This window comes from Gavialis gangeticus, unplaced genomic scaffold (assembly GCF_001723915.1).
Source record: "Gavialis gangeticus isolate Ggan-Ray unplaced genomic scaffold, GavGan_comp1, whole genome shotgun sequence".
NCBI classification, from domain to species: domain Eukaryota; kingdom Metazoa; phylum Chordata; order Crocodylia; family Gavialidae; genus Gavialis; species Gavialis gangeticus.
In genome coordinates, this window is record NW_017729016.1 from 10,412,400 (window position 1) to 10,431,810 (window position 19,411).

Here is a 19,411-nt window from a genome sequence, read left to right on the forward strand (position 1 = left end):
ATATACTAAAAATCAAACATTACCAATATCATATTTTAATTTTATTTAAAAATATATATATTTTTGTCCTGATCTGTGTGCATTTGCACGGTGTATATACAGAGGCGATTGCATAACAGCTCAAAATGAAGTCTTACTCTTGTATATTGTGGGGTGTGGAGAGGTGTGGGTGGGCACAGAGTCTGTGGGGGCTATGGGTATGTGTGTTTACATGTGGGGTATGAGGGAGGGTGTGGGTGTAAATGTGGGTGGGTGGGTATGAGGTGTGTACACATAGCAGTAAGTGCACCCCCCCAAGGGCACATGGGTATGTTGGGGTGATTGGGGGGAGGTGTGGGGGAGAGTGTAGGTGGCTGCGGTGTTTGTGGGGTGTGTGATTGTCTCAAGGAGGATGTGGCTGTGGGGTTTGTGGGTATGGTGGGATGTATATGGGATCCCCCCAACATGCACCCCCCTGAGCCTGTCAGCAGGCTGGGTTGGGGTTATGCACGCAGTCCGCACTGGTGTCACAGGGCTGGGGCCAGCAGCAGCCAGAAGGAGCCACTGCCACCTGGGCTGCCTAGAAAGTCAGTCCAGCTGTGGAGCTGCCCCAGCCCCACTGCGCACCCAGGGGGCAGCAGGACACGCCACAGCTGGATGATGCCTGGGCCAGGCAGGACCAAGGGTCCCACTGCAGGCCAGACAAAGACCCTCTGCAGGCCAGATTCGGTCTGCAGGCTGTTTTTTGCCCAGTCCTGGATTCACTAGAAAGGATCAATGTCAAACTTCTGTTGTTCAACTGGATGTTTCTGCAAATATATATATTTTTTATAAATAAAAGTAAAACAGATATTTTTACCATGTTTATGCTTCACTAACAGAGTTACCCTGACTAAAACTAAATGATGTTTTATTACAATGTGATCTCAGGCAAGTTTGAGCAAAGAACTTCTCTCTCCAACACTATTTAAACAGTGACAGTGCCCAAATCATTTACATTTTATAAATATTGTTTTTAAAAAGAACCTGAATGTCTGCATACATACACAAATACAAAAAAAAAACAACAACACATACCTCTGATGAAAGCCTGTTAGAAACAGTATTTTCCAAAGCAGACGAACAATATAACTGCACGGTGCTCAACACTGGCAGTGACTGAGATACAGTCAGGGTGGAAAGTCTTAAAGGTCCAATGGCTATTCGTGAAGTCTGCTTCAGGTATTTTATAATATTTCTGAAATAAAATATTTAAGAGACTAGAGCAATACAATCTGCTATTTACTTATTTTCATTATCTCTTTAACATGATAATGTTATTTATTAGGACAAAAACTTGAACAGGCAACAAGTTCAGCCTCTTCAATACTTTATAATGCACAGTATGTTCTATTATATGACTTTCTACTTCGAAGTCAAGTGCAGTGCCAAATAAGCAAGTGAATAAAAACATTAGATGATCTCCAAATTGAAATCTAGAGTTGCTCTTTCTTTCCAAATAGGTTTATATTCTATATCTCAAGACAGGAAAAGCAACTAGTCTCATAAAAAAATCCAAACAGAAGCATAATACTTGAAGTATGAAGAAGAGCATGCTTTCAACAAAGTCATGTTCATAGGTTGAAACAGCTTTTCCCCATAATCTCTGCATTCACTTAAATATTCTTTCAACTTACTCAGTTATAGATTGCCACTTTTGTTCCTGTTCAATATGGTTTATAGCTGTTGCCAGACACACTGAACTTCTCAATAACTGTACTTCAATTGCTTTTTGAAGTTCTTTCGGATCAGGACTTAGCATGTTAGGAAGGAGCTTCTTCATATCTACAAAGATCATAACAAAGATGTAATACAGTCTACAAAAGGTAAAAATGTGTTCCAAATGTTATTCTTAACAATGAATTCTTAAAAACAAGAAGGCTTGAGAAAAAAAAATTTGTAAAATAAGTATTAATAATTAACACAAAAATTAGATTCAAAAAAGCCTCAATGGCATTCAAAACTGATTGCCAATTATTTCTGAACTTGGCTCATAGATTTCATCAGAACTACCGTAATGTTAAGACAGTATTTTGCCTTTTAATAGGCACAGTTTAGATGCATGTCCTCTTATTAAGCAATTAATATCCCCATTATTAATTTTAAATGTTATTTGTACCTATTTTTTGTTTGGATCCTCCAGTGAGAAGGTTGATGTTTTCTCCTGGTAGCAATTCTAGCTGTTCTGTACATTCTGTAAGTTCTCCAGATTCAAAGCTGCTTAAAGATCTGCAATTCAATTTTTACATTTTTATTTTTATAGCACTCTTACTTTATCTTAGCTGGTAAATTAAAATGTACATTAAAAAATCATGTCATGAAAAACTTACATCACTTTTTGCCATTCTAGAAAAACTAAAAAACTTATTGATCAACATAAAAACATGTAAATATAACAAAAACTTTGTTTATAAAAAAATTATCATTAGTCCACATACTTAATATTCTTCCAATATAAAAAAAATATTGGCAAGTTACTGTGAAATTCTTTCAGGGGAATCAAGAAGAAAAAGAGCTTTTCTTTATGCATAAGGAGTAAAATCTTCATCAACAGAAGTCCATGCGAGTTTCACCATTGGACTGCCATACGTCTAAGCTTTCACATGAAGATTTTTCTTGGCCAGTACCTGCTATTTGATTCACATGACAACAAGGAGCTCTAGTAAGTGCTGAAGTCTTGTGCTGGGCCTACTTTACACAGACATACATCATCAGCAGCCAAAATATGAACTTTTTCCTCCTATCCTGTTGACAAAATCTGGTGAGCATTTGAGATTCTTCCAGAACCCTACTAATTAGTCATAGAAGAGTAAGAGGCTTGCTGACCCAAATAGAGGAATATGACGACTCAAAAAGTTCAAGTGCTCTCTTACCATCTCCTGGCACAAGAAGAATTATACTGGAGTATCTGGACTGACAAAGCGGGGGAAGCACTGGTTAATAAAGCGTTTATAGCCCTATTGCTGGTTTCAATTTATCTGATTAATTTTTTTGTTTTTAATGACAGGGCTGCTTCTTTCTGCTTGATTTGTAAAGTCGATCCTATGCAAGGGTTGAATACTTTAAAAAGCTGTATGTATTTGGTGCCTAGTAACTAGAAAAGGCTGCAAGTTTGATAGTCCACCTGTAGGACACTGCCTCATATCCTAGTCAAATGATCAAATCTCTGCAAATACACACGAAAAAATCTGGGCTACTTCTCTAAAAAGAATAAGAATGAAACATTCAGAACTAAACCAAGCATGGATTAACATTAGGGATTAACTACATGACAAGCATTAACTGTTATTACAAAGCAAACTATTTGTGATGAGAGTATAAAAGGGAAAAAATTGCCACCTTTTGTTTTAGAAAAAAAAATTCTGATTAACATATTTTACTCTAAAGAATACAAAAAAGATACAAGTGGATTCACCCCTTCCAGTGAAATAACTGACACAAGTTTAATATCTTTGCCTCCAAAGCAACAATTCAAAATGTGTTTCCCGAAAAAAAGCGTGTTTAGTAATCACGAAGCTATAACAATTATTTAGGATGATGTGAATTCTCTGATGTATCTGCTACACATCAAGAACGAGTCTTGCTTCTAAAGTCATTACTAGTTTTTGCATCATAAAACACAAAGTATCTTAGCAATTGGATGTCATTGACATGACTGTTTAGGGCAAGGGTGGGCAATTATTTCGGCTAGAGGGCCACTTAATGAGTTTTGGTGAGCTACTGAGGCCTGCAAGGGTACCCCACACCTTGACAGGTGCCCCACCCCCTGGTTGCCATCTTGGGACCGGAAGACCCTCCCCTCAGCCCCAGAAGTACTCCTTTGTGGGGGGAAAGAGGGGGTTGCTATCTTGGAACCAGAAAAAAATTATATACTAAAAGTTAAACACTTCCTATAACGTATCTAAAGTTTATTACAAAAATATGCGTGTCAAGATTTGTGTTTGCGTAATGTATATAGAGACGATTACACAATAGTTCAAAAATAGTCTTACTCTTGTACATTGTGTGTGGGAGGTGAGGTGCATGGCTGGGGTTGGATGCATGTATGGTAGTGTGAGGGTGTGTGTGTATGGGGTTTGTGAAGGGGTGTAGCTGTATGTGTGGGGGCATGGAAGGCATGTTGCAGGGTATGTGTATATATGGGGGGGTTGTGGGAGCAGGGTGTGGGTGTGTGGAGTTTGTGGGGTAGGAGGTAGGGTGGGGTGAGTGCATACTCTCCCTACCCCCATGGCGCACAGCCCCTGCCACTGACAGCAGCAGCAAGTAGTGGGCCCTTGGGGTGATTATGTCCCACACAAGCACTGCTACTTGGCAGCACGCAGCTCTGGACAGTTCTGGAGGCTGCACATGGTGGCAAGAAGCAGGGCCAGGCAGGCCCATCTCTATCATGTGGGGTTCCCCACGGCACACATGCAGCTCCTGGCACTCACGAGCCACTGAAGGGAAGCCCCGCACAATGGAGCTGGCTGCCTTCCTCCCCCCGCTGCCACGTGCAGGTCCTAGGACTCAACTGGAAGTGGAGGGAAGCCCTGCCCCTTGCTTCCACGCATAGTCCCGTGAGCTGTATATAGTGGCAGGGAGTGGGGCCAGGCTCCTGGCTCCACTGTGCAGAACTTCCCCCTGGTGATATGCAAGTGCCAGGAGCTGCACATGTGCCACATGGAGCCCCTGCATAATAGGGGTTCTGCTCCTTGCTGCCATGTGCATCTCCTGGAACTGGCTGAAGTCACATGCTGCCGGGCAGCAGCACCTGCACAGGCCATAAGCACCGAGGGCCTGCCACCTGCTGCTGCCACCAGCAGCAGTGGAGTCCCTACAACCCCCCACCCTTCCTTACACGACAAACGCCACATGCCCACACCCTGCCCACCTGAGCTTTGTGTTCTTGGTGCCCCCCCGGGTGTGGGCTCTGTGCTCCTGCCACCCAGCAGCACCCACCCCTTCCCCACTGCTTCCTTAACTGCTGCCCAAAGCGAGGGCTACAGCAGGGACAGAAGGAGCCACTGAAGCCTGGGGAAGCTGAGCAACTCTCCCAGCAGCTTCAGCAGTAGCAGTCGCAGCCCTGCCTGGAAGCAGTGTGCGCTGGCTGGGCCGGGCCTTTCTGTGCAAGAGGGTGGGAGTGAGGTGCATGGCCTGGGTGGGGTACAATTAATTGGTGGGCACCTGTAGGCCAAATGAAATTGCCTGATGAGCTGAATCTGGCCCACAGTCCATATTTTGCCCACCCCTAGTTTAGGGGAAGTTTAATTTCAAAGTTCACTAATGTACCATTGAATAAATTAATAAAAATCTTACTTTATGTAGTTAAAGTCTGCTTTTAAATTGACTGAAATATTGCTTGTGCTTTTTTTCAAGTCATGGACTGCATTCTGCCATTCCTGTACTGCAGACCAATCAGCAATTGAAATGTAACATTCACATGCTTTGTTACCCAGGTAATTTATAACTTCAGGTGAAGAGTCGCTTGGTTTTGTAAGAACAGTTTTTCTAGCTTCACCTGTGAAAAATAAGAAAAGTCAATATTAAAAATCAGTATTACTTAAGGCAAGGGTTGTCAACCAGGGGTCCACGTACCCCTGGGGGTACTTTGGAAGATCCCAAGGGGTACATGGCAGCAATGTGGAGAAGCCGCTGGCAATTCCAGTTTTGCTCATGGACCAGCCACCAGGAGACCCCCCACCACTCGATCGGCCGCTGGGAGATTCCTTGCTTCTCAACTAGCTGCCAGGGATACACCAACCAAAAAAAGGTTGAAAACTCCTGACTTAAGGCATCTGAAATTACCATTTAGGCAAAAAGTTTGTTTTTTGAGATTAAGAAGTTTTGAATTATGTAAAACTAATGAAGAGATTTAAAGATATAAAATACTTAGTCAACACACATAAGCTAATTTAATACATATACCAAATAATGCACTCAAAGGAGCATACAAAAAAGCTCACCTTAGTTTTCAGTATTCTATTAAATATTTGTGACAAGGTCTCACATTGGGAGTTCTTTACTATAGTACAAAAATTAATCCATGAAGTATCAAAATAAACAGAACTACTTAGGCCATAATATTCATAATGCAACGTGACCATTTAAAATGCCAAGTACATTTTACAACATTAGTCTACCTTTTATAAAAGTTCATAAACTTGATTACCTATGCATAAGTGCTATTCATTTCTATAAGATTAACTGTGTAGACAGTTAAAACCTGCACAAGAGTTTGCAAGATCCAGGTAATTTATGTGGTAAATTAGCAAGGAATCACTAGTCCTGTTTAAATGTTATAATATAAGCAGTACATTATTTACTTTAAAATTAACATTTATGTATAGCTTGTGAAAAATCTGAAAAAGAAATGAATACTACTCACCATTCAAAGAATGCTTTGGGCTGGCATTATTGCCACTAGTTGAGTTGGCTAACTTCAGAACAGATTTATCAAAGCCTGCAATGCAACAGTCCACTCCTGTCATGGAACACAAGTGCTCCTGGTATTCAACAGTTGCTTTTTCAAACCTTAAAATTAAGATGTAAAGTTTTAGTTACTATTTCACAGCAGTGATTTTCTACCTTTTTGTATAGCATATGAACAACATTTCTTCAGTCCAAAGTGACTATGCCTTTAGAAAAAAACCCGCATTGTTTAAGATGGAAAATGGCTGATTGCCAGTTGAGAGACATGATCATTTCACACATGCACAATAGTATCAAGACTTTAAAAGTGTCATGCCACCTTTGAATAACCAGGAGCTATAAAAATATTATTTGCAGTATTTTATTTGATTTTCATTTTTACTCCCTCTTCCACAAGAGACAGGGGAAGGAAAAAGCAGGGTGAGCCCCAATGGAGCCATCCTGCATCATCATCCCCTCTGCCCATCACCTGTGGTGGGGAATTCTTGGGTGCTGGTGCAATCCTCAGCATGCAGAATCCCTTCAGGTGCAGTTTGCCTCCATTTTGCCTGTGACCAGATACTATGCAATGGCTGTACCTCTATCTAATTCCTTTTTCAGAAAGCATCAAGTATGTGTAATGCAAAGGCATGTTGCCCTTCAAAAGAAGTTGCTGGCAGCAGAGAAGAGTGGTGAAATGTTAACAGGAAGGGTAGAAAATGCAGGAAACTACTTCCATGAAGACCAAACTTAGAAAAATGTAAAGGTAGTGCCTGTGACAGACAAAGAATTTGGTTCTTAATCATTCTTCCCCACCCCTATTTCATCTTAGTGCACCCACGTGGCACTTAGCCACATATATGCAATTTTTTGGACACTTTTATAAAGGTTAGATTATATTTTCACTCACATACCAACCCTTATTGAGCACTTGCCTTCTAAGCAGGATGAGATTATTGCACTAGAGCTCCAAAGCAAAAAAGCACTGGTCAGGTACATGCAAAACTGTTCAAGTGTCCAAGACCTGAGTTGAACAGGGAGGGAGATGCAGATACAAACTCCCTTTGGGTGAAAGGGTCCAAAACCCAGATCTCCACCCACTGGGCAAGTGCCCTAACTGCTAAGCTACTGGGCCCACAGGTGGGAAGGTTCTCAAACACAGTTTTATTTCAAGTAGTTATATGCATACCCAGATGATCCTATTCCAGCACGGGTGAATATGGAATCTAAAAGCTGTTCGAGTCCCAAAAACTGCACTTACACAACTACAAAAGTGCAACTTAGGCACATATAGCTGAATTTGGATTTGTCCCCAAGAATGGTCCCCCCTGTATACCAGGAAAAAAAGAACATTCTACAGCAACACTGAATGCATGCGATTTCCTGTAGGTTTTTCCCTATTAGAAGTTTTGTCTTTTTACACTTAAAACTTATATCTAAGTTTCCCTTGCTTTATGTAGGTTCTGTACATGCGAATTTGCACTTATGTGATGACCCTTTTTACACCAAAAATTCATTATATGCAAGGCAAATTCACTCATGTGATTGGTATGGTGGAAGGTTGCAGCCAGCTGCCTTGTGCAGTGCACTGTGGGAGTGACATGCATCAAAATATAGTCTCCTGTGTGGATCTGTGCTCCTCACTCATGGTCTGCAACACGTGTTTCTATAGTTGCCTTCCGCATTATGATACTGCCCTGTGCTTGTGTGCACTGTTGGTGAGTACCAAAACTGTCTTGCAAAAGTGGTAGAAATGGGTTTGGGGGGGTCAGTACAGTCAAGGATTAGGAACGTATCCATATTTGTTACATTGTAAAATGGGCTCCCTTTATGCAAATTTGAGTTACGCGCTGTTTTCCACAAATGCATGTACAGCATAAAGTAAGGGAAACCTGTACCTTTTCCTTTCTGAGATTCAATGTGTATTTTCCACAACAAAGGGAGGAATGAAACTATACTTCATCTTATTGATCCACCATTTTATATCAACTATCCACTATAATACAAGCCATGTAAGCTGCCAACAGGTAAGCAGGCAGACATTTAATTAAATTAGATCACAACTGGTCTAGGCAGACCGGGAAGGGACAGAAAGTAGAGCAACAGATTGGGCATAGGAAGGGAATTGGAGTGGCATTTAAGATAAGTTCTGCATCTTCCTCGTGGCATATACGCCAAGAAAGTTGGACGCCACTGCACTTGACATTTTCCAAATGCCACTGATTTCAACATTAAAGGCCCCAGCTCATTTAAGCGTGCCTGCTAATTCATGCAGGACAGCCTGCTCTCCGTTTTTCACTCATCATTAATGTTGAGGCACTGAACTCAGCTTCCGCTTAGTTGTTTGCACCTCATCGAGGTGCATATTACTACTCAAAGCATCTTGCTTGTAATTCCAGGACCTCTTCAATTTCAGGGCCCCTAACAGCAAAGTACTGACAGAATCCAAGTTGTTACAAAAAAAATATCATGTGGGACAGCTTTCTGAATGTCAAACAAGCAGCTTAGACTTTTTCAGTAGTTATCAGTGCTTCCAGGAAGAGTTAAAAGTAAGGCCAGCAACTTTGGCATAGTGTTGCTAGTGACCCTTCAGATTATTAACTTCCTTTTCAGGTTTTCAGAAGTCTAACAGGACTGTTGTGCTAGGGACAGAAGTGACACATAAACCAGTTTAAGTGATCAGGAACTAGTTTAAAACCTGTAACAGAACAGAAATTCAGTGTACTTAACCACTTTCGAAATGGTCGAACCTGCTTTAAGATAAACCAGGATGGATGTAGTCTCAGACTTGGGCCACATCGGTTTACAGAACTTCTGTCCCAGATCCCCTCCCACTTCAAGTTAATTCACAACCCTCCCCCCACCCCAGCATCCCAGGATGCTGTGCAGCCCTGGGCTGTGCTCTCTGCTCCAACAGAGTAGGGCGGGCCCCACCCACAGCTGTCGCAGAGGCTTTTCCCCCACAGCACACAGCTTGGGTGGAGGGAGTGAAGTCCCCGCTGTGGGTTTTCCCCACCATCTACACACCCCACCTTGGCTGGCAGGTTGGCTGAAGAGGGAATGTTGGGGGGTGGGGGGGAATGCCACCCTTATCTTGCCCTGCTCCAGACCCCCAGCTAGGCTGTGCCCAGCACAAATAGGGCTGGTGGGGGGGGTTGTGCCCCCCCCACTCCCTCCTCAGCCTGGCTCCTGGCTTACAGCTCAGGCAGGGGAAAAGCCCACAGTGGGTGCTTTACACATACGCCACCCCCTTCTCAGCTTGGCACAGCCTGGATGGGTTACAGACCCAGGCCGGGGAAGCATTTCTCCCTCCCCCCACCCCAGCCAGCCAAAAAGGGGGTGTGGCTAGGAGACTCAGCTGGCTCCTGCCTCCAGGTGCATGGACAGGGGAAGAGGGATGGAGAAGTGCCCTACTGGGGCCTTCCCCCCCATGCCACGGAGACCCTGGCTGGTGGTTTGATGGAGGGGGGGGTTCCCCCTCCACCCACTCCTCAGCCTGCCCAGGGCTAAGCATGGGGTGTGGTTATGTGACTTGCCCAGCTCCCTGTTCAGGGGAGAAACACCCCATTGGCGGCTTCTCCCCTCCCACCATGTCGAGGAAACCCCGGTTGGGGGGGTGTGGTGGAGGGGAGGGGGCGGGGATTTCTTCCATACCTGTTTCTCAGCTGGCTGGAGGCTGAGAATAGGGTGTGTTTGGAGGGAATCACTAGGCTCTCTGCAGCGGCCAACAGGGTGAGGGGTCTGCTCTAGCATCCCCTGGCTACTGGCATGGACCACTGGTAGGGTTTAGCTTCCTTTCCAGTTTGCAAAGTGAACATTAGTTCACTTGCTCATTGGTTCAATCTAGGCAGTGAGAGAAATCTGCAAAGACTGAATCAATTCAGCCTCAGGCTTTCTGACTGTCTGTATTTAGCCTTGATGCTTAATCTGTGACAACTGAACTACACCCTTGCATATCTATTTGACAATGTAAATGTATAAGAAATTCTAGGACATGCAAACCAATGCCCAAAAACACATTAAATACAATTCTTCAAACAAAAGAAAATAGACCAAGCACCTTGATACACACAGTAATTTTTTTCATCAAATATAAGAAGGTGAAGCCTCATGTGATTAGGAAATAAGCCCACATTCACACCATGTCACCATTGTGCAAACTCACCTTCCTTCTGCTTGCTGGGCTACAGAATTAATCCAAGCAAGACTCTTCCCAAGTACATTGGAACACCAAACAGCTATTCCCTGGATAGCTTCCGGACAATGAAGTTCACATAGTGCTTCCACCAACATCATAATCGTCACTTCTAATTCATTTCCCTGAAATTAAATTTCAGTTTAATTTAACAGCTACCGTTTGCAGTAAAAAGCTATGTACACTGTTCAATGCTTAAAACAAGTAAAACAATGTATACGCACACCCCGAATGTTCTGAAAAGCCATTTTGTTTCCACACTCCCCTTAGGATCTTTCAAAGCCAGGTTCTGTGTATGACATACTCTGGCAAGACTATTAAGGACAGCCCTTTCTTGCTTATTGACTGTACTTAGGTAAAAAATATTTTGAGGGGGTTAATGAAAAGATAAAAATCACAAATAGTTAACAGGCACCTATCTAGGAAAAAAAACCACCACTCCCCATTAAGTAATTCAAATTGTTACCGTGTCAAGTTATCAGAGCGCCCTTCAGCTTTTTACCTATTATATATATTCCTTGCCAACCACTACGAGTACATATAAACATTCGGGAAGGTTAGGGGGAGGTTGGATTGAGTTAAAAATGACCACCTGATCCAAGGTAAGTCAGGATGGGAGGGCAAGTGGATCAGGGGGGTCCACGAGGATTTGGTGGGATCTGGGAGGGCAAGCAGGGTCTGCGGGGGTGGGAAGGTTGGTGGGGCCTGGGAGGGTTTGGCAGGATCAGGGGGATTGGCAGTTCTATGCCCCCTATCCCCCTGAAGATCAGGGGCTATTTTTAGCTGCCCCCCGCCACGCCATCTCCTACCCCCAAATGAACAATGCCCCGCCCCCGATGAACCTACCCCCTCACATCCTGCTTGTCCCTCTCCTACCCACCCAAACTTACTTTGATTGGCTGCCAGCACTGGCAAGCACCAGTGACACTGGCACTGAGTTTGGCTTGTGGGGTACAGGGTTTGGCAGGCTTGAGCGGGGGAGGTTGTTGCTTGCCTGTGGGTGGGATTAAGGGGCTAGGGGTCTTTAAAGAAAAAAAAGAATAGCCCAGTGCCAAGGGAGCAGGTAAGAAAAGTGCAGTCCCGGGGCTGGGGCCAGTGGCTGGGCTTTCCCAGTCACAGGGCTGTGTTGGGACTCGTACAGAAGTTCAGTTAGACTGGTCTCACCTGGACGCAAATTAAATTAGACTACCACTGAAATAAGGTCAACTAGGATCAGGTCAACCATTTTCAAACCAAGTTAAACTTCCTGAGCTTCTGTACTGTTTGCACTTACAGCCCTAGTTAAATCAATATAAGTGGAAATTACACTTGTACCTGGGCAAACTAAGTTAAATTAGGTGGCCATTTTTAGCACAATCTAACCTCCCCAAACTTCTGTACCTAGCCTTTGTAGGAAAGAGAATCTTTTAGACATCTTTTCCCAGCCCTAGAGGCTGGTAAAGAGAGAGAGAGAGAGAGAGAGAGAGAGAAATCATTTTCACAATACCAGGAAAAAATTCCACCACAGATTGGTCTAATAAAGATATTAAAAACTATTCCATGAGTTTTAGACAGGCTCTCATTTAAACAGTAGGAATTCCTGGTCAAATATGAACTTAGTGTCCATTTATTTTCCATAATTTTCTGACTAAATGCATGAAACAAAATTTCCAACTTCTAAAAGGTTTTCGACTAATCACTTCCCCAAAATAGAAGAGTTCAAAAACAATGCTAGAACACAACAAAACTCAAGAATTGTGAAAAATTTCTCTCAACAGCTTACAAATGTATGAAAGTTACAGTACCTGAGACAGACTGTTATTGGTCTTCATTTCTGTGAGTAAATCAAAACCATGTCTAACAGTCACAGCAGGTTGGCCAGCCAATAATCCAACACGCATAATGGAAAGTCTAATACGAGTTAGCCAATCTTGGCAGGTCTGCCGGTTAGTATAAAAGAATGTCCTGATAACCTTTAGAATAGGAAGAAAGATCCTGAGTTTTATATTGCAAATACTCTTTTTGTGTAAATTAATGTTAAAATATGCAATGAGATCTACAACACAGGAAGAGTTTCCCCCTCTTCAATTCAATTCCCAAATAGTTCAATTCATTTAAATACAGAAAGACAAGAAACAAAACACCATCACTACTGTATCAAAGTTCTATCAATAATTCCATTATTAAAAAGTTGTACAGTATTAACATTTCCTATTCACAGCAGGTTTCTGCCATTTTTGTTCCGTCTAACCCACCCTTCTAACACCTGTCTGGAGGGTTATAGTCCCCTAGTGAGAGAGTCTGGGAGGTAAGGAAGGGGAAGAAGGGACAGAAGGTCCATTTCTTAGACACCACTCGCTTGCTGACCTGAAGAATATGCTCATTCTGCTTTCAAAAATCTGTTAGTTCTGATACCAGACAATCAGAACATGAATAAAAATGACAAGGATTCAAAAACAAATGTACATAAGGTACATAAGGTATCTAAATATTATAATCAATCTGGTACATTTGTTCAAAAACTGATGGAAAACTTTCTAAATGGGGTGGATAAAAATCAACGATTTGAAAAAAACAGATGTTTTTTATTTAAATCAGAATTTTTTTTTATTTAATCGGGTTTGTTTTTTGTTAAGATGCCTTTGAACAAATCCTATATAAAGATAGTTTTAAATTTAAGGTAAGTTAAAGCTCAAAGATATCATCATGGAACATGGATTATAATGTCTAATAATATATTATTTGAGACAATATATTCATACAACCTTTTTAGAAAAGTTTTATAAATTGGTCACAACAGGCCACAGACTATATTAGGGGCCCAATCTTATGGGTTCCCAGAGACTCCTCTACAGATTAGTAAAGATTAAAGAAACTCTACCCAATGGGGCTTGGTCTAGAATAGGGGTAGGCAATGTTTTTGGGCAGAGTGCCAAAAACACCTGCAACCTTACCTCACGGGATGTTGGTGTGCCAGGGGCGGATGGGAGCCGTGAGGGGTCCAAATCCTTGCTGCGGTACTACAGACCTGACCCCTTCCCTGCCATCCGCCCAGAGGCACTCTGGTATACATGCTGGGGGTTGCCTATCCCTGGTCTAGAAGATCTCATTAAGCATAGCTGTGATGCTTAGTTTTAGTTCTCAAACCTGTGGGTTTGTGTCTCCGGAGATAACATCCTTGTTAACAGCAGTATACAATGAGACATAACAGACCTGAACAGACCATCAGCCCTATTGTTTCTCTGCAAGTTTGTGTACACAGAGTCAAGCCCTTACCTTTCTCTAAAAGTGCAAAGTTTCAAGAAGTTAAATGATTAGAGGATTGTTGGGGGTGGAGTAAATCTGGACAAGGAGGAGGAGTCTGGAAATAAATGCAAGGAGGGAGGGGCAGTAGAAACAAAAGAGAAACATTTTGAGCAGAATATTCCAGAAGTCTTGAGGGATACGTTTCTGAGTATAGCCTGTTCACTGATTTGAGATCTAGCGAGGGATTAGTAAGGTACAAGGAAAAGCCTATGATGGCAGCAGGCTTGCCAGGCCATAAGAGAAGAAATCAAAAACAAGAAGAAATCTAGAAGGAAGTGAAGAAAGCCCCAAGCTAACAACATATGGCTGCAGCGCTCATTTGATGTCCTTCTAATACAGCGTGGCAAAAATATCCCCCAAATATCCATGCTTAATCTAGCAAATTGGAGACAGTTCACCTCCCAATGACTTCACAAGTATTTGCTTCAATCAGCTTTGGCAAATAAAAATAACCAAATCGTAATTCAGCTTTCTGATGTAGCTGCAAAATTAATCTGAAATAGCATCAAGATAAAATCACTGCTTTATGTATAGTATAGTGTGTACCTTCTAAAAACGAAACCTGCATCGAGCTCCCATTTGTGTATAATATGTATTACGGTTATATTAAACAACAAGAATACACTTTTTGTAGAAAACAATGTGTCGCAGGGCGTTAAAGCTATCTTGCTCCTTTAAGAACAGAAAGCCTGGCTAGAGAGCCCAACGAGCTGACAGCTGCAGGCTGGGAAGCAGGCTAACAAGGGAATTAGCCAGCACCTGCAGGCAGTCAGCTGACCGGAAGGAGGCAGGCCCTGGGCACATATAAGCCCCAGGGCTGGGGCTGGCAGGGGATTAGTTCTCTGGTAGCCGCCAGGGGAAGGAGCTCTTGCAGGAAATAATTATTTAGAGATGTTTGATGGCCCGGGGTGCTGCCTGCAAGATTAACAGAGCTCATAAAGGTACCTGGGGCTAGGAGGAACACAATAAGAGAGAAATGTATCTCTTTAAAGGGGCAGAATGTGGCCTCCATTATTATGTTGTAGCCCAGGGGCTTATTTTTCTGTTGTCTTTTATACCAGTGGACCAGAAAGAGGCTAATAGGGGAGGAGGCGGCCTCACTGGGGCACACGATTGTATAACGCTCAGCAGAGGGGTGCATTTGCAGGGGCTGCAGAGCCCAGCGCCAGAGGGGTGCACAGTCGCTGTGGCCCAGTGATAACAGGAGGCCGAGTTAGAACAAGACCTTATCAGTGAGACAATATTTATATACCACCTGCAAGGCACGGGGCATGATAAAGGGGAGGTTTTGGAGCCATCGATTTAATCCATAAGGCTTGGGGTGTTCCGTGAAGCACCAACTTAGAGCAGAACCCAGCAAGGGGTCCAAGAACTTGCAGGGTTTAGCAGGGTCCAACATGACTGACTGGAGAAACTCATGGGCAGCCTCCCTCTTATTTATACCAACAAGACATGGCAGGCAAGAAAAGAAGGCGCCTGCAAGGCATAACTGACGTGGTCACGGAGCCCTAGGGGCATCATGGCCATCCCCAGGGATCCTGCACCATGACACAATGATTAAAATCAAGCCTACCTGGCCAGCAATTTAAATCATGGATTTACACTGATTTGATTTACATCTAGTCCACCCTTTTTTAATTATATAATTGAACAGGCAAGGTAGCAAAAAAGCATATTCCTATAGAAAATTACTTATGATCCCTTAATATTTACAAATGTCAGCTAGGTCATTTTTACAATTTAAATATAAGTGGCAAATAGTAAAGTTGTTCCCTCAAGGGTTTTTTGGTTTTTTTAAGGTAATTCATTCCCATGGCTAGAAGCTTCACAAATTCAATTGTAAACGGATCTATTTGTTTCAAATGCCTCAGAAATGAGTCTGAAGTCCCTCATACTACATATATTTTACAACAGAAGTGTTGATAACAGTTTAATATACAGATGGGCATAGTACCTTTAAATTCACACCAAAGAGTTATTCACTTGTAAATCCTCTGTGACCTGACTGATACTGTGCTGTGGTGCAAGATATTTTCCTTGAAAACTATGAACCATTAAGCAACTATGAGTCACATTAAATACAGACAAAACAAGAATGGGTGGGAATAGTTCATGTTCTTTACAAAAAAATACTTCAATATATAAAACTTTATGAAAATAAGAACATGAACCTATATGTTGGGAAACAAGTCTGACCAAAATTGATCTTTTTCAAAAGATCACAACAAGCAGAAGAAGAGATGGGCTTCCTTGAGCTTTTTCTTTTCTGGCTTATACCAGAGTAAACTTATCATCTTTAGATTTCTACAGATAGTTAATATTACTGTGAATTATAAATTTCATGCATGTTGAGAATTAGCAATTGCATCACCTCATTAAAATATGCCTATATTTGTGCGACACTTGCAGTAATGTTTGCATTGTATAGGACACAAACCTTGGGTGGAGATGTAAGTGCATTAGCACATCCTTCATAAGCATTGTACATCAGTTTCTCCAGGTTCTCCAAGTACTGTAAAAGGAGAACAAGCCTAAGCTGGTTGCTGCTGTGTCCCTCATCATTGTCTGCTGTAGTCCACTGGCTAACATCTTGATCAGGGTTTAATGTGTGGGCTGCAAGACTTCTAATGATACCTATGAACAATTAATCAGAACATACCAGACTCAGGTTATTAGTTACATAACATCCTGGTACAGTAAATAGAAGTTCTATTCAGAGTCTAAAAATCATTGAGATATACTGCAATTAATATAACTATGTAGAGCCTCCTGAAGTATTATTTCATATCAGTGCCATTCTTAACATCTGGGACATGTCAGATGCATGAAAAAACTGCTTTAAAATTAAATCATCATATTTTAAGATCTTGGACACAAAGTTGTTTAGAAAAATGTTGCAAAATTTCTTAGCAAATATCAAACAAATCTTTATATTACCTTCAATTGTCTGAAATGTGTCTTGGGCTCTGCCTAGAGGAGTCCTTAACTTGGAAAGGACAGTAAACTGTGCTGCTTCCCAAACAGCCCACTGCCAAAGAACAGCATCAGCCTTCAACAGATTGCGTGGAATGGTGGATTGATCACGCTTATCTAGTCTCTGGCAACTGTAAAACAGTCTTTCTAACCAATTGTCCTTCCTGAAAGGAAATGCTGAGATATAAATAACAGTTCATATCTACAAATATCCAGCTGTAACATATATTAGCTACTATATGATTACTCTTACAATCACAACTCTAATTGAGTATGCCCCCTGTATTTATGCACACATTCATATACGTATACAAATTAGAGGGCTACAAAACAATAAAGCAGCAAAACAATGTTAATATTAGCAACTCCCTTTGATCTAGGTTTGCTGATGAGCTGTACTAACTACTGAAGGATTCTAGGTAACTGACATGAACCAAATACATGGACCTGTTCAATACATATATAGGTCTACATTTAGTAATGAACTGCATGTATTGTTCATACTTTTATCAACTTTAAAAACAGTTCTTACCCAGTCCTGTGAGAGCTTCCATACAAAATAAAACTGATGACATCAGAAAAATCCTGCGGATGGAATGTGTTACTTGGAGCTTTGCTCATGTGACTTCTTATAGCCAAAGAAATTTCTTGTATTTCTGTGTGGCTGTGGTTACTGCTGACAGAAAAAAGTGTATAACTAAAATATCATATATATTTGATTATTCTTAAATCAAATCTACTTTTTAAGCTTCAGTAACATGTGGTGGAAGACTATTACCAAGAATTATTGAAATTATTTGAATTATTTATGGCAGGGATTTTTGTAGATGGTATCTTTTGTTGGACCAACTGCAGGGTTGGGACAGACCTAGACAATTATTTACATTTTCTCATTCTTAAATTATAATTAATTATAAATTAATTCTTAAATTATAACTTATACTTTTTCAATTAATCATTATTTGTATTGTGGATAAAATCACGCCAATTACTTCAAAATGTGTTAAACTAATGAACACAAAAGTTAAGATTTCCTGAGGTGCAAAAACTAATTTAACATCTGAAACATGATAGTCTCTGATGAACAGTTCTCAACATTTAGATGATTTTTTTAAGGACGTATTATTCTCCAAGAAAACAGATGACAAATACAACTTAATATAGACTGAGGTTCAAGACTGGTGGGCTGGATGATTTACCAGATACTAGAAGCAGTTTCTCATTTAATTTTTTTGCCTATGTAAACTGAACTATTCTACTGAACTACAGTGTAATCAAAATATTAAGAAGAGGTATTAATTGTTGTTAAACATTACTAGTCACTTTTATCCTTGAGAAACTTCTGCAACTCAACAAACATTAAGCCAGGAGCACATAAATTTGTCATCTTAAGGAAGCAATCTGACAAATTAAATTCTGATTTCATTATATGTACACTGAAGCAGCAATATTCATTCATGTTAAGATGCAATAGTTAAAAATAAGCATGCTTTCTGATACTGAGTATATAAAATGCATTTTTTTAAAGCCAGGTTTCAGTGTCCCAAAGACCAAGAAATATTGTACATTGCCGAGATTAGTAAGCTCCTTATTAACTTCAAATTTTGCTCTAGTTTGTCATAAATTGTCACTGCACACCAATTAATTTCCTCCTGTAACACCATGACCCAGTAGAAAGGGTTATGACTTTTTAAAGAATAATCAACTGTGAAGTTAAGCCCTTTGAATATATTTGAAATAGTGTATTTTCTTGAATTTAAAATTTAAATTAATTTTAAAACATGTTTAAACACAATTTTATTTATAGAACTTACCTCAACACCACAGCCAAAGGAACTGACTTCAATAGCCTTCCAAAAGCTTGTCTTACACGGGCACCACTATGAACTAGTTGAACTCGGCACACATCAACACACCTGTATCAAAAATAATTAAAAAAAACCAACAAATAATAACAATTGTAAAGCAAAAACATATTAGAAAACATACAGCTCCGTTGGAAAAGTAAATACCTTTGTAAAAGATCATCTGGCAGGGAAGCTGACAGGGCATGAAGGCTGCTACATGCTTGAAGACAAATATTCACATCCTCGAGAAGGGCTGCATTATGGGTAAAAATTAACAATGTTATATTAGCAATAATTAAATAATCCATTCGTTACTATAGCAAGTTATCTGAAATTATTAGGGACTATTATATACTCCTATATATATATATAAAAAATGCAAAGAACATTAAGTATTATATTTTATTCTGATTTAGCTCCCTGTGTTTCATTAACACTAATGGATGCTCAAGATTATGGAAGAGGAAGCTATATCCTAGTCATGCAGATTCAACATAATTTGTACATTTTTTAAAATACAAAAGATACCTTGATGCTATGTAGTCCTTCCTGACTTTAAAAATAGCACCGACAAGCCAATCCTCATATGCCCTCTATGCAATAACCAAATGTGTTATCCCTGTCTTACCAAGCTAAATGCCCAAGGTCAGGAGTTAAGACCTAGGCTAGGATTAGACTAGGGGATATGCGTGTTCCCACATCTCGA

The 19,411-nt window shown here is 41.0% G+C and overlaps 1 protein-coding gene across 2 annotated transcripts in view; it reads right to left on the reverse strand.

Moving 5' to 3' along the window:
• Positions 1-19,411, reverse strand: part of SMG1 (SMG1, nonsense mediated mRNA decay associated PI3K related kinase) — a 98,342-nt gene that overhangs the window by 48,269 nt on the left and 30,662 nt on the right. The window contains exons 16-27 of one of the 2 annotated variants that reach the window (XM_019512831.1): positions 18,871-18,958; positions 18,673-18,774; positions 17,391-17,531; positions 16,823-17,022; positions 16,323-16,519; positions 12,385-12,552; positions 10,571-10,725; positions 6,383-6,528; positions 5,314-5,515; positions 2,138-2,247; positions 1,656-1,803; positions 1,057-1,216 (exon numbers count right to left, since the gene is read on the reverse strand). In XM_019512831.1, coding sequence (XP_019368376.1) covers positions 1,057-1,216; positions 1,656-1,803; positions 2,138-2,247; positions 5,314-5,515; positions 6,383-6,528; positions 10,571-10,725; positions 12,385-12,552; positions 16,323-16,519; positions 16,823-17,022; positions 17,391-17,531; positions 18,673-18,774; positions 18,871-18,958 — 1,817 coding nt within the window. Of the gene's footprint in view, positions 1-1,056; positions 1,217-1,655; positions 1,804-2,137; positions 2,248-5,313; positions 5,516-6,382; positions 6,529-10,570; positions 10,726-12,384; positions 12,553-16,322; positions 16,520-16,822; positions 17,023-17,390; positions 17,535-18,672; positions 18,775-18,870; positions 18,959-19,411 lie in introns of both variants that reach the window. The other variant, XM_019512830.1, reaches the window with a different exon arrangement.